A 14,922-nucleotide genomic window follows, 5' to 3' on the forward strand; every position below is an offset into this window, starting at 1 on the left:
AACATTCCTAGGTTATTCTTTGGACTCTCTAGGTCAATAATTATCCAAAAAAAATAAAAAATTAAAAAATGTTTTTTTGAAGTTTGGCATAGCTATAACAGGGTGTGGCAAAGTGTACCCAAAAGCCTATCATTCCTAAAAGCATCATTAGGTGAGCACATGCGTCACATGATTCTAAAGAAGCATACAAACTTTTATGGAGATCGGACCATAGGTGGCACTATAACAGTTCAATGCTTTAAAAACCATATATTTCCTTAGTAAATTGCCTATTTTGGCTGTAAAAGGTCTTTTCCATTTATGATCTAGGTCAGTGGTTCCCAACCACATTCCTGGAGGTCTCCCAACACTGCACATTTTGCATCTCTCCTTTATCTGACACACCCGTTTCAGGTCTTGGAGTCTCTACTAATGAGCTGATGATCTGAATCAGGCGTGTTTGATTAAGGAGACATGGAAAACATGCAGTGTTGGGGGCATCCAGGAATGTGGTTGGGAACCTCTGATCTAGGTGGTTACAGTCTTGCTAAAAAAAACATAGTAAGTTTTTACGCATGTGCTTAAAGGCCTTAAAGTGCTTGAACCCCATAATTGCTGCTTGCAGCTATATATTTAAAACATTATTTTTGGTGCAGTCATTCTTGCATTCATTATTTTGGTGAAATACATCTGGCATCTCACCTGACCAAATGGAAAATAAGGCGCTCCAGCGTGTTCAGATGAGTTCTGCTGAGCTGGTCGATGACAGAGTAAACTCCTCGAATCACTTCTTTTTTGTCCTGGAGACCTGAAGAGACATTATGTTCAAACATTATACCTCTATAAATGTCTAGTTTATCTAAAGCAACATGTGGTCCATAAGGGTACTGCATCTGTGGACTGATGTTTTACTGATGACTAAAAATGTTTTAATGTTTTAAACTTGGGTGTTCTATATAATTTTATATTTATGGTTGAAAATGATCTTGAAGGTGATTTTAATGCATGCCAAAAAAAAACAAAAAACAACAACAACAACAACAACAACAACCCCAAATTAATAAATAAATATTCATATGCCACATTGTCCACTAGTACCGATTTTAATGCGTGCCAAAACAAAACAAAAAAACACATAAAAAGAGGCAAAAAAAAAGACAACAAAACTGTATTTGCTATACTGAACGCTAAAGGGCACATCTGCTCACCCATGGCACGCAGGAATTCCTCATACAGTTCAAAGGTCATCAGAGGATTAGGCAAGTCACGTAACCATTGCTTGAAAACACTGCCGATGACATTAATATTGTAGTCATCCAGATTCATGCCGTTTACATCTGAGGGCAGAAAATAATAGATATCAAACTATAGTTACAGATATAGTCACTACAGAGGGAGATATATTACTATAAAGAGTTAGTAATATTAATATTCTTCAATATTATTATTGTTTTTATTCCCTTAAAGGGTTAGTTCACTTGACATGAAAATTCAGTCATGAATTACTCACCCTCATGTCGTTCCACACCCGTAAGACCTTCGTTCATCTTCAGAACACAAATGAAGATATTTTTGATGAAATTGGATGGCTCAGTGAGGCCTGCATTGACAGCAAGATAATTTACACTTTCAATGCCCAGAAAGCTACTAAAGACATATTTAAAACAGTTCATGTGGTTCAACCTTGATGTTATGAAGCGACAAGAATGCTTTTTGTGCGCCAAAAAAACAAAACAACCACTTTATTCAGCAATATCTAGTGATGGCCGATTTCAAAACACTGCTTCATGAAGCTTTACGAATCTTGTTTCGAATCAGTGGCTCGGAGCGTGTATCAAACTGCCAAAATCACGTGAACCATTGAAATTTCGAAACGTTTCGAAATACTTATGACGTAACGAAGCCTCGTTTACTGAAATCACGTGACTTTGGCAGTTTGATTCACGCTCCGAAACCACTGATTCGAAACAAAAGATTTGTAAAGCTTCATGAAGCGTTTTGAAATCGGCCATCACTAAAAATTGTTGAATAAAGTCGTTATTTTGTTTTTTTGGCGCACAAAAATTCTCGTCACTTCATAACATTAAGGCTGAACCACATGAACTGTTTTAAATAAGTCTTCAGTAGCTTTCTGGGCATTGAAAGTGTTAATTATCTTGCTGGCAATGAAGGCCTTACTGAGCCATCGGATTTCATCAAAAATATCTTAATTTGTGTTCTGAAGATGAACGAAGGTCTTACTGGTGTGGAACGACATGAGGGTGAGTAATTAATGACAGAATTTTCATTTTCGGGTGAACTAACCCTTTAATATTCTGCAATATTATTGATTTGACTGCACTGACTCTACTGGATGAGAACTGAACGGAGCTGATGATGACATCAATGCTTGATGAACTTTACACAGTTATTGAACAAAACCGAATCAACATTGAACTGATTTCTGCTCAACAATGACACTGTTGTCTTTTTAGAGTTGCTTTACAGCAGAATTATAATATTTTCCTGTTTATCACTGTAAAGCTGCTTTGAAACAATCTGTATTGTATAAAGTGCTATATACATATAGCTTTTTTTGTTCCAAAAATCTTGTGTTCCAGTAAAAACTACTAAACACACTTGAGAAGCAAAACTACATAAGTTTAGTTTACTATATAATATAACAAGTTTAACAGCCCAGTACTTTATGAGCTGAGCTGGATGTGTCCAATAAGGAAAACATCTAAAATGTGCAGTGCTGGAGAGGCTCCAGATGCAGCTTGAAACCCCTGGTTTAAAGCACAAACCTGCTAACATCATGTGTCACATACCTGTGTCCAGACCCTGCTTCAGCTCCTTGATCTTATTGGTGGATCCAGACTTCCTGTAGATCCCTTCCGTGTACAGGCCATGCATTTCGATGTAATTGATGAGCTTCTCGGCCACTAAAGGCACCGTTCGCTCGTCGTTGGTCAGACGGGACAACTCCACACCAAACTGCCTTGACGAAAGTTCAGGGTCATACTGCACATGGAAAGAAAGGAACGTGCATCTTTTTATTACAGCCCCATGAATCACATGAATGCACTTAGCAGAAAAGTCCCTTACCTTCTTGCTGCATTTGGTGGTCATCTTCTGACAGCACTTTCTGTGACACGCATAGCGGCACACTACACAAGACACAGACATCTCATTCATTCTCATTTTTGACGGAACAGATTTTTTTTTAAAAAAGCACCGCCACCTAAAATAAACTCAATTAAAGTCAACATTCCTCTCGCATTGTAAGACGGCGGAAAACATCCTGCTCTACAAAGCCAAACTGTTCTCTGTTCGAGGGCTTGTTGGTAATCAATCGGATTATGCTGAATTGAGTTCAGGGCCACTTTGATGCAGACATGAAACTCACGTTTGCAGACACACGCCTTGTCCATCATCCAGATGAGGGAGGAGCAGTACTCGCAGTAGGTGGGAATACTGTATTGAGTGGACTTGAATATGTGACCGTTGTGTTCCTCCACCTGAAAAAAAACAAAGGCACAGTGTCAGATGATTTCAGATTTAAAACGCTAATTCAGCACACAAAAACTCTGTGATTCCACTCACTATATCTGTATCCTTTTTCCGTCTCTTCTTGCGGTCTGGTTTGGGTGCCTGTGAGAGAAAAAGAGGCAAAAATTATATATACTATTCCATATTACCTGGCATATTCTTTTTAAAATTATTTTTTTACTTCATTTTATTTGAGTTTTACATTATTGAATGTTCATGTCTGACTTGTGTTTTCACAGTACCTTGCTCACGCTGCTGTCCAGAGGTTTGTGCTCGGTCATGAACTCGTCCAGAAAGACTTTGAAGGTGTTGACCCAAACTTTGACCGGCGACTCGCTCCAGTCTCTCTGCTCCTGACGCATGTTTTTCTCCAGGATTTGCTCAAAGAGGGCATAGAGGTCCTTATAACGAATGCTCTTCCCATCGTCCATCTGCATATAGAGCAAAAAACAATACATCTGATTCTGATAAAACAACAAGCATTACATCTCTTCAATGTTAAAGTGCCTCTATTATGGTATTTTAAAGGTTTCTAATTGTGTTTTGGAGTCTCCTACAACAGGTTTACATGCATCCAAAGTCAAAAAACACTTTAATTTTCTCATACATTACAGCATCACCTCATATCTCAAAGGGTCTGAAAATGCTCGTTCGAAGATTCAGTTTCTCTAAACCCCTCATTTCCACAAGCCTACTCTGCTCTGATTGGTCAGATGGCCCAGTCTGTTGTGATTGGTCTACTGCTTACAGCGCATGTCAGAAACGTCCATTACCATATCTTAATTTCAGCTCCAGATCTTCCTCAGCACTTGATACACAGTGATATGAACAGTGCGGTACTTACAGCTAAAGCTGTGGAGTATGAGTTGAAGATATTCAAGCGGAACTCCTTTAGTGCCTTTTTGAAGACAACATCCACCATTGTGTCCTTCTTACCATCTTCTGTGTCTAAATCAGTAATCTATGAGATTAAAACAAGGTTATGATGGCTTTTTCACATCATGCAGCAGTAGTAAAATCAAGTAGAAATCAGGCATGCACCTTCTTCATGAGGAAGTCGTTCATGCTCCTGTAGTCATTGGCACATGTGAGTATCTGCAGGGCATCGTTCTGCCACTGGACCGGCTCTAGAGCCACACTGCTGATCTTCACACTGCGCCTGCGCTTGACTTTAGGGGACGGCTCTTTGTTCTCTTTAAACTCCCTCTGTAATGTAAGGTCTGGGCTATGAGGAGGAGACAGGTGCTCCACCCCTGAATAAAAAGAAAAGCAATGGTTTAATGACCAAAAGAGTTCTTTTTAATACGCTTGAAACATTTAATAGAGCAGTTTTTCACCTTCTTCCATCAGAAGTGTCGTTTCAGGGTAGTCTCCTTCCAAAGTATCACTGCCACACAACAGCCGGTCTCGCGATGTCTTCTTCTCTCCATGCTTTGCCTTTCCCCAAAACCGCATTTTACCGCGAACCCTATATACAATACAGATGTTGACGAGGACAGCAAAAAATCTACTTTTTTTTAATAACAGTTTGGACTTTCTGTCTAATATCTATGGAAGCTTGTTTCTGCCACTGAATAAAAAAAATAAAAAATAAAAAAAAAAAAGGTAATTGCGACTTTAACTCGCAATTGCGAGTTATACAGTCAGAATTGTGAGTTATAAACTCAATTCTGAGAAAAAAAGTCATTTTTTCCCCTCAGAATTGCACTTCATAACTCGCAATTACGAGTTTATATCTCACAATTCTGACTGTATTTCTCGCAATTCTGACTATTTCTCACAATTACGAGTTTATATCTCACAATTCTGACTATTTCTTGCAATTGCGAGTTTATATCTCGCAATTCTGACTATTTCTCGCAATTACGAGTTTATATCTCACAATTCTGAAAAAAGTCAGAATTGCGATAGAAAAAAAGTCAGAATTGCAAGTTTATATCTTTCAATTCTGACTATTTATCGCAATTGCGAGTTTATATCTTGCAATCCTGACTATTTCTTGCAATTTTGAGTTTATATCTCGCAATTCTGACTGTATTTCTCACAATCCTGACTATTTCTTGCAATTTTGAGTTTATATCTCACAGTTCTGACTATTTCTCATAATTGCAAGTTTATATCTCGCAATTCTGACTGTATTTCTTGCAATTCTGACTATTTTTCGAATTACGAGTTTATATCTCACAATTCTGAGAAAAGTCAGAATTGCGATAGAAAAAAAGTCAGAATTGCAAGTTTATATCTTTCAATTCTGACTATTTCTTGCAATTTTGAGTTTATATCTCGCAATTCTGACTGTATTTCTCACAATCCTGACTATTTCTTGCAATTCTGACTGTATTTCTTGCAATTCTGACTATTTTTTGAATTTCGAGTTTATATCTCGCAATTCTGACTATTTCTCGCATTTGCAAGTTTATATCTCGCAGTTCTGACTGTATTTCTCGCAATTTCGAGTTTATATCTCACAATTCTGAGAAAAGAAGTCAGAATTGTGAGATTAAAAAGTCACATTTATCTTTTTTATTTTTTATACAGTGGCGGAAACAAGCTTCCATAAATATCCCTTTTTTAAATGGGAAAATAAAATAAAAAATACAGTGCTGGAACCAAGGTTGAGGGTGAGTAAATGACTATTTTAATCTTGAATTTAAGATTATTGTTCACTAATCCACAACTAATAGTTTGTTGGAAAACAAGTACCTTCCATCTCCATGAGAGTTCTTCCTCGCGTCACCTTTGCCCAGCTCTCCAGATGACATGGCCTTATACATGTTCTTCTGCTCTTCAGTGGCTGTGGCCGGCTGAAAGAGATTAATATGTATATAGTAGTATGTAAGAGCAAAGATCTCAAACCTCTTCAATAGCTCAATATAAACCATTAAATGAACACTCTGCCTCTTCTTTTCACTTCACCCACCATTTACCGGAAGGTAGTGTCATTTTAAAACGTACAGCGGGCATAAAGAGTAAAAACATGTTGCTCTTTAACATAGTCTGAAGGCACTAAGTGGTTAAATCAATTTCTTTTACAACACTAATGTACTAATACTAACCAGTGGCAAACAATGAAAGTGCACTTTAATGATACTGTATGACTAGGACTTTGATATGGAAGAGGCACCAGTTTCATACAAAGACCCAGATAATGACTGACTTCTACTGTACTGTTAACTAACAAGACTGGAAAGAGTGGTTATTGAAAAGAGGGCTACAGAAAAAGAAATGAAGAACATGGCACCATGACAGTTCCACAGCTTTAGCCTTGATGAATTGCTGCAGAAGAGGAGACAGAGCTAGATGTTAAAGCATGCAGTACTCTTTCTCCAAGGTGGCAGTGTAGAAAGCAGAATCTCGCAGTTGCATGTCTCTTGTTGTTGTTGAGGAAGGAGCACCCTATACAGTAACTAGCATAGCTGTTATGTCTAGACAAGCAGCGTGGTCAGATTGTAAAGAGTGCTGTGGGTTACACATTTTGCAAATGCCTTTTTACAGGCATCAGGAGAGGAAAGCAAACTTCTGATGGAAGCAATCCAGATCTGTGTGGCTGGTTGGTGTATCAATGTATTGGTGAACATAGAAGTTCTGGATCAAACAATTGTATCGACTATATTTTTGTGTGGCTGCAAATGCATTAAAATTAGGGCTGTCAAAGTTAACCTCATGAGAGGAATTAAAAGAGCACCAAGAAACAACAGTAAAAATACTAATTAGTAAACTGATTTTTGCAGAAAAACACCGGCCATCACAGATGAGAATAGTTTTCAAAAGGTGTTTGGGCATCTGTGGTTGAAGACTATCTCCTTCAACTGGACAGGGAGTGTAGAAGCGTTTCAGGTGGTCAGTAAGGCGATCTATCAGCTTCTTCTGGAGGAGTTAGTTGTAGAGAGAAAGAGAGATCTTGCCTCTGGGCCTGCGTGCGCTACATCAGACCATTCAATTACCATTTCAGAGTCACTGTGACAAGCCTCTAGTGCGCTCTCCTCTGAGTCCTGCTTGGGGAGGGGTACGCCAGGAGACAGAGGGGTCTCATCACACTCCTCCTCCTCTGACTCCCCCTCTCCCAGGGCGTTTAAACTGCGAGTCAGGAAGTCCGAACGTGTCCGCGCCATGCGGACTTTTTTATGACCCGGTCGGCCAACCTAATCAACCAAATGATAAAACAAGTGAAGGAGCTCCCTCGTACATCAATGTCAGGTGACCTCCACCAGGCAGAAAGAGTTCGAAGACAAATGTATTCATTTATATGGGGTGGGGGGAGATGGGGTATTTAAAATCTGCCATGGCCCAAGGTGTTTCTCTTACCTCACTCTTAGTGGATTTGTAACCCAAAACGTTCACTTCGTCCGGGACTCCTGGTGTTTTCCCTTGATTGGCTAAGTCCTTATCCAGCCTAGAAGAAGTTCAAGGGTTACAGGGTTTCTGCAGGTTTTATAGTAGATAGTAGACTTTTTAAAGAACTTTTTAAGACCAAGTAAAGAAAATTTAAGGAATAAAGTGAAGGTAACACACAGGCGATTCATACTCCAATCCAGAAGGGGGCGCGCGCGCGGTAATGCAACGCTGATGGCTAACCGCCACAACAGTAAAAAGCACAGCAGATGATCTATGCATAGATATGTTTACATGTAATCTCTCAACCAGTGTTTCAACCGCAGAAAGACATCAATAAAACATCTCATGTAGCATTACATTTACCTCAGGTCAGTCATTTAGTGTCCACAGCATGTTAGTTCACTAGAGAAATGAACTCTAGAGGGAGCATTTCACTCCATATATGCACTGTATTAGCTTATATATTCATTATATTTACTTTACCTGTTAGTAATGTCTTAATTATTTAATATATGTTTAAATAAATTTGTCATGAAAACAAGTTATGACAGTAACTGTGTAAATGATTATATTTCAAAAATGAATTGGAGTAGAAAAATAATTGAAAAATAATTTTATAATAACACTTAGAAGCTAATGCAAAACCTGCCTTGTGTGCAGTTTACATGTTTTTTTTATATATTTTTTTTTTATTTGAGTTGATATCTAAAAATTAATAGCAACTGAATGTAATAGTTTGGGCTCTGTTGTTAATTGTAACCTGTAATATTATAGTAATGTGCACGAAAGAGCCCCTTGTATATACAGTAGTTTACAGCATTAGCTGTATCCTTAAGAAAATGTTAATTATAACTGAATTTATTTAAAGAGAAAGACATCATTTGTTCAATAAACCACCGTTTAATAAAAAAAAAAAGAAGAAAAAATAAGCAATTTTATGTTTAGTTTTGTCCTCCTGCTGTACCGAACCCATACCGAACCGTGACTTCAATACAGAGGAACGCACCGAACTGTCATGTTTGCGTACCGTTACACCCCTAGTAGCCATCACACAATGAGTTATCCACACTCATTGTTCCACACTTGTTTTTAAATACAACTTCCTACCGATCTCCATTAGTTTTTAATTAATTTTACAAATAATAGTCTAAGGCTTGAATATCTCTGCTCCCAACCCCAATAGAATATGGACATAACTTTTACTGTACTGATCACGCTGCAAAAAAGTGTCTGAATTTTGTCTTATTTTCCAGTGCATACGTCTAAAGATTCTCAAATAAAGATACATTTACTTGAGAAGCAAAAATGACAGAAGTCTTGTTTTCTGTGAAATTGATAAAAATGTGAGTTAATGATTAAAACATGGGCTCAGAAAAATCTACTTAAATTAAAGAGATAACCAGTTTTCATTCGAAAATGACAGACATTTAAATTTGTAAAAGTGTAAACTCACTTAACTTTGTTCATTTAAAAAAAAAAAAAAAAAAGAAAAATGACTACATATACTTATAAACACTTAAATAAAGATACATTTACTTGAGAAGCAAAATGATAGAAGTCTTGTTTTCTGTGAAATTGATTAAAATGAAGTGAGTTTATGATTAAAACAAGATCAAGTATCTGCCAGTGGGCTCAACTGAATTAAAAGGGAAATCCAGTTTTCATTCCCAACTGACAGATTTGTATTTTAAGTGTAAACTCACTTAATTTTGTTCAATTTCACAGAAAACAAGACTACACATTTTCATTTTGCATCTCAAGTAAATGTATCTCGATTATAAGTATCTTTATTGGAAAGCAAGACAAAAAATACTACTTTTTTGCAGCGCATTTAACACCATGATTTTAAGACTTTTTATGAATTTAAGACTTTTTGCTCTGATTTAGGACATTATTTGTGGAAGGGTGAATTAAGACTTTTAAAGATCTTTTTAAGACAAGCAGAAACCCTGGGTTACTTTACACAAAAATGCTGCTATCATTTACAATCACAAACAACCTTCTTTAGCTTTGTGCACAGAAACTGTTTTCACATTTATGCATATTTAAAGACGTTGTCTTAAAGGTACAGTTCACCCAAAAATGAAAATTCTGTCATCATTTACTCACCCTCAAGTTGTTCCAAACCTGTATAATTTTCTTTGTTCTGCTGAACACAAAGGAAGATATTTTGAAGAAAGTTTGTAACCAGGCCACTTTGGGGCACCATTGACTTCCATAGTAGGAAAAAAACTACTATGGAAGTCAATGGTGCCCCAAAACTGTTCAGTTTAACACATTCTTCAAAATATCTTCCTTTGTGTTCAACAAAACAAAGAAAATTATACATGTTTTGGAACAACTTGAGGGTGAGTAAATGACGACAGAATTTTCATTTTTGGGGTGAACTATCCCTTTAAGAAGCCTCACACTAGGTTTGATGTTAATTACATCTTAAATCTGTCTCACAAAGTTATCATCTGACTTAAAAAGATTTGGATTATAGTAAGTCAAATGACCTGTTTTTATTTCTGAAGCCTGACAGCCCCAAGTATCCATCTTTGTCGTATAGGAAAGGGCAACTTGCGTTAGAGAAAAGAAAGAAAATCATACAGGTTTTTGGAATGAAATGAAGGCGAGTATGGAATGAAGTAAATTTCCATTTTGGGAGAAACTATTCTGCAACCTCAAGCTCATCACTTACTTTGAGAGGGGAACCTTGGCCTTTGGAGAAAAGAAAATGTTTCCAGGCTTCTCGGACAAGCTGATGTTGACATTCTGAGTGGACGGTTTCTTGTTTATTCGCTTTCTGGCTTCATCTCTGGATTCCAGGGTCAACTTTGGAGCCCACCCTTCTGCTATGCTGCGGCTGTCCTTTGGTCGGTCTCTGAAAATGGAAGGAGCGGATTCCTTTTCTGGGACTAATGTCTGGGAGCTGAGGTCAGGCTCTGGCTGAGCAATTGGAGCAGGTCCTCTGTCCGTAAAGAATCTGTCTGGCCTTCCTCTGGAACCTTCTTGTCTGCTCTGCTCAATCCTTTGCAGAGCCTCGACCCTCTGCTTCTCAAACATCTCCCTCTCATGTTGGACGTAATGCTTACGCTGTTCTTCCAGGATGTGCTTCTGCTGACGGATCTGCTCCATCATCTCCTTTTCATGTTGCTGCTGCTGATGTTTCTGACGCTCTTGCCTTTCCTCATTGAGCTTCTCAAGCTTTTCCAGCACAGAAAGGCTGTCGCTGCTAGGCTGTGCTGGGCTGGTCTGGACGGCACTGTCTTTGACCTCGGGAGGCTTCAGATCTGCTTCATTTAAGACGCTTTCTTTCTGCATACTAATAACCACAACCAAGGGCCTCCGAGTGGACTCCTTGTCTTTCACAGGCTTGCTGGGACCTTCAGGGAGCGGGGTGGCTGAATTCATGGTAGGCTTCACAATTAGAGAGCTGCTTTCTGATGGAGGGGTGTAGAAAGTAGGGAGTGAGTTCTGTATTCTGGGAGGTTGAGGTTGGCCAGCTGGTTCTGAAGAGATATCAGGTGTGTCAGAGGGCAAAGCGGGCTCGGGAATGTTGGAGAACACATCGTGCTGGTCTGGCACAGAAGATGGAGAACCAAGATCCTCTGGTTCAGCACAAGGTGCCTTGTCTTTGAAATAGTCATCAATGTTGAGTAGCTCAAAGCTGCCTTTGGAGCTCTGGCTATCTGGAGTACCCTGAGGAGTGTGAGTGATCTCGCTGACCAGCTCCATTTCTTCCGAAGGAGACGTTCCTCCAGTGGAGCGCACCTTAAGAAGCTCCAAGCTAAATTTGGCCTGCTCCAGCTCTCGCATCCGTCGACTCTCCCGTTTGGCCCGTGTCCTCAGGTTGGGATCCTCCAGAGTCCGCGGTCTTTCTCGGATTGCCACTTCAGAAGTCGGTTGTACTATTGCCGTACCTTCCGTCATCTCCGGCTCCATCTCTTCCAAAACATCGCCACTGATGACCGGTTTCCTCCTGTCCTGCTTCTCGTAGGAGTCTTCCCACAAACCCATGTCTCGAAGCTTGTCCTCGTCGGTTAACACATTGGTTTTTCCATTCGTCAGCTGTGTGGTTTTTAATCTCTGCTCTTCAAGTTCTCTGAATCTGAAAATTTCAAGATAATCCCAATTAAAAAAAAACTGTTATTTCTGTTGCACTTTATTTTACAGTGTACTTACCCAATGAAGTACTGGTAATATAAGGTAACTACATGGGTTAAGGTTAGGTTTAGGGGTAGGTTCAGGGTTAGTACCTAGTTATAACCCAGTTATTGTAATTGCTATAAGTACACAGTATGCACATGCGGAACAGGACTGGACTTACAGTGGGGGAAAAAAAGTCAAGTCAAATTTATTTGTATAGTGCTATTCACAATACATCATTCAAGTCAGCTTTAAAATCATGATATTAAAGGGTTAGTTCACCCAAAAATGAAAATTCTGTCATTTATTACTCACCCTCGTGCCGTTTTACACCCGTAAGACCTTCGTTCATCTTCGGAACACAAATTAAGCTATTTTTGTTGAAATCCGATGGCTCCGTGAGTCCTACATAAGATCCATTAATGTACTAAAAACATATTTAAATCAGTTCATGTGAGTACAGTGGTTCAATATTAACATTATAAAGCGACGAGAATATTTTTGGTGTGCCAAAAAAAACAAAATAACGACTTACATAGTGATGGCCGATTTCAAAACACTGCTTCATGAAGCTTCGGAGCGTTATGAATCAGCGTGTCGAATCAGCGGTTCGGAGCGCCAAAGTCACGTGATTTCAGCAGTTTGGCGGTTTGACACGCAATCCGAATCATGATTCGACACGCTCCGAAGCGTCCTGAAGCAGTGTTTTGAAATCGGCCATCACTAAATAAGTCGTTATTTTGTTTTTTTTGGTGCACCAAAAAAATTCTCGTTGCTTTATAATGTTAATATTGAACCACTGTACTCACATGAACTGATTTAAATATATTTTTAATACATTAATGGCTCTTGAAAGAGGAAACGTCATTGCTGGCTATGCAGGCCTCACTGAGCCATCGGATTTCAACAAAAATATCTTAATTTGTGTTCTGAAGATGAACGAAGGTCTTACGGGTGTGGAACGGCATGAGGGTGAGTAATAAATGACATTTTCATTTTTGGGTGAACTAACCCTTTAAGTTTATATCATCTTCATGCCTTATAGTCACATTTAGCAGATTAGAGCTATAACGTGTAGGGCGATAATAAAGTTTACATTTTGCAACGTGGCCATATGCACGTTTCAATATTTGTTTTCCACTTGAATTGAATGACAATCGCTTGACATTTCAAGCTTTCTATAAATATATTTCTCATGTCTGTGAGGCAAGTATACGTCGAGTTTCAGTTTGTGACGCGCTCCAGTTCACAGAGACCGAGATGGCAGAAAGCGCATCCTGTTGGTTTTCTTTATTTTACAAAGGCACGACGTTTTCTTGTTATTGTGAGTTTACACAAATAAAAGAAAACCAGTTTACAGTTTTGAATTATGTATTACTCTTATCTGCATTACCAAAAAATGATGTAGTATTTTAAGTTATTTTTGCTGTTATCAGGAAAAAATGCCAGTGATCGCGCCTCAAGGCGTGACTTCACAATTTCTGGTCGACTAAGCCTCTTCTAGTTGATTAGTCAACTATTAGGAGGCAGCCCTAGGATAAAGTTGGACATACTATATTTCCTACTTTTTATATAGAGCTGTGCTACAGTTTGTGACGATATCAACAATTTGCTATATAGCATATATGCTTTATATGAGTGTACTGTATGTATGCTAGTGAAGTTGGATGTAATTTATACAACTTTTAATATATTGCTGGGTGATTATATAGTTTCATTTTGTGATGATATAAACAATAAAAATAAAAGTACCAATAAAACAACAAGAAAGGTTAGTACAGGGTTCCTACATTTCAAAATTGCAGACTCAAACTTTCCAAATAGATTTTTCAGACCATATTTAACATAAATGTTTCATACAGCATTATATTTGGTATATATTACAGTCAACTGTAACTATATTTCTGTTTTTTTCTTTCATTTGTTTTCTCAAAGTGAAAACATGCACTTCATAACATGCAATAACATTAGAATAAACCTAAAACGCTTTATGAAATGCATATATTCCCCTCTGACACATCGGTTTGATGCTGTAAATGTGGTTTGATGTTGCACGATCACCAAACAACAAAGTACAATATGAATTAAATGATCGTTTGAGCGTTCATCTGTTGCTGGTTTGAGTGGCAATTGAGTAAACGTTCTTTTAGTGAAGTACAAAAAGCTTATGAAAATGAAAACTGGCACCTTGAATTCATTGAGTTGTGTTCGATGATCAATATATGATCTCTAAACTTTTACCATGAAAACACTTATTTTTAGATTTCTTAATTTTAAGTTTTAGAAAACTGAATAGGGGCAATAGTCTGGAAACACAATTTCTTTTCTTTTTCCCATACTTATCCAGACCTGGAAATTACTCAAACCAAACTGTGTAGAAACACTCTTAGTAAACAATCTTTTAGTTAGAAAACAATCTAACACTTTGAAACAATTTCTAAATTTTCTAAACTTTGAGCTGAGTGCTTATGCAATTCCAGTGTTGAACAAACCAGATTTTTGTTTGGCAGACTACCAGTATGAACTATAAAAAGGATTAGACTGTTGATTGGTGTGACCCAGATCATTATAGAGTTCTGCCTGCATTATTAAGCAATTTGTCTCAACAGAGCACACTGTAGAAAGGGCCGTAGCGTACCTCTGCCTCGCCAGATAGCCTCTACCCATTGCTTGCAGGCGGATAGTGATATCCTGCTGCCGGAGGTAGAGCTCTCTGGCCCTGTGTCTTCTCCATGCAGTCTGGATCCGGAGGGCCGCCCGCTCCCGCCGAAACAGCCTCCAGTTTCTCTGGATCACCAGGGCTGCCTCCCTCCACAGCAAGAGTCGACGCCTCTCTCTACAGCCTCTCCAGGCCGACTGAATACAGACCGCTGCCCCCTGCTGGACACGCATGTCATACTCAAGCCTGCTGTCGTTCTGTGAAGACTGACAGCTCCTCCACCAGTT

General features: G+C 38.5%; 1 protein-coding gene across 11 annotated transcripts in view; it reads right to left on the reverse strand.

Annotated features, from left to right (window-relative positions):
- The window catches only part of myo9aa (myosin IXAa), a 142,923-nt gene that overhangs the window by 9,943 nt on the left and 118,058 nt on the right, over positions 1-14,922 (reverse strand). For 10 of the 11 annotated variants that reach the window (XM_051899192.1, XM_051899191.1, XM_051899197.1 and 7 more), the window contains 15 exons: positions 14,615-14,922; positions 10,529-11,938; positions 7,816-7,903; positions 7,455-7,652; positions 6,214-6,314; positions 4,848-4,978; positions 4,552-4,763; positions 4,355-4,471; positions 3,753-3,941; positions 3,565-3,612; positions 3,368-3,479; positions 3,067-3,128; positions 2,790-2,982; positions 1,188-1,316; positions 682-787 (listed from right to left, as the gene is read on the reverse strand). In XM_051899192.1, the coding sequence (XP_051755152.1) occupies positions 682-787; positions 1,188-1,316; positions 2,790-2,982; positions 3,067-3,128; positions 3,368-3,479; positions 3,565-3,612; positions 3,753-3,941; positions 4,355-4,471; positions 4,552-4,763; positions 4,848-4,978; positions 6,214-6,314; positions 7,455-7,652; positions 7,816-7,903; positions 10,529-11,938; positions 14,615-14,922 (3,404 nt within the window). The remainder of the gene's footprint in view (positions 1-681; positions 788-1,187; positions 1,317-2,789; positions 2,983-3,066; positions 3,129-3,367; positions 3,480-3,564; positions 3,613-3,752; positions 3,942-4,354; positions 4,472-4,551; positions 4,764-4,847; positions 4,979-6,213; positions 6,315-7,454; positions 7,653-7,815; positions 7,904-10,528; positions 11,939-14,614) is intronic. The other variant, XM_051899195.1, reaches the window with a different exon arrangement.

The sequence above is a fragment of the Ctenopharyngodon idella genome, chromosome 7 (assembly GCF_019924925.1).
Source record: "Ctenopharyngodon idella isolate HZGC_01 chromosome 7, HZGC01, whole genome shotgun sequence".
In the NCBI taxonomy this organism is placed as follows: Eukaryota; Metazoa; Chordata; class Actinopteri; order Cypriniformes; family Xenocyprididae; genus Ctenopharyngodon; species Ctenopharyngodon idella.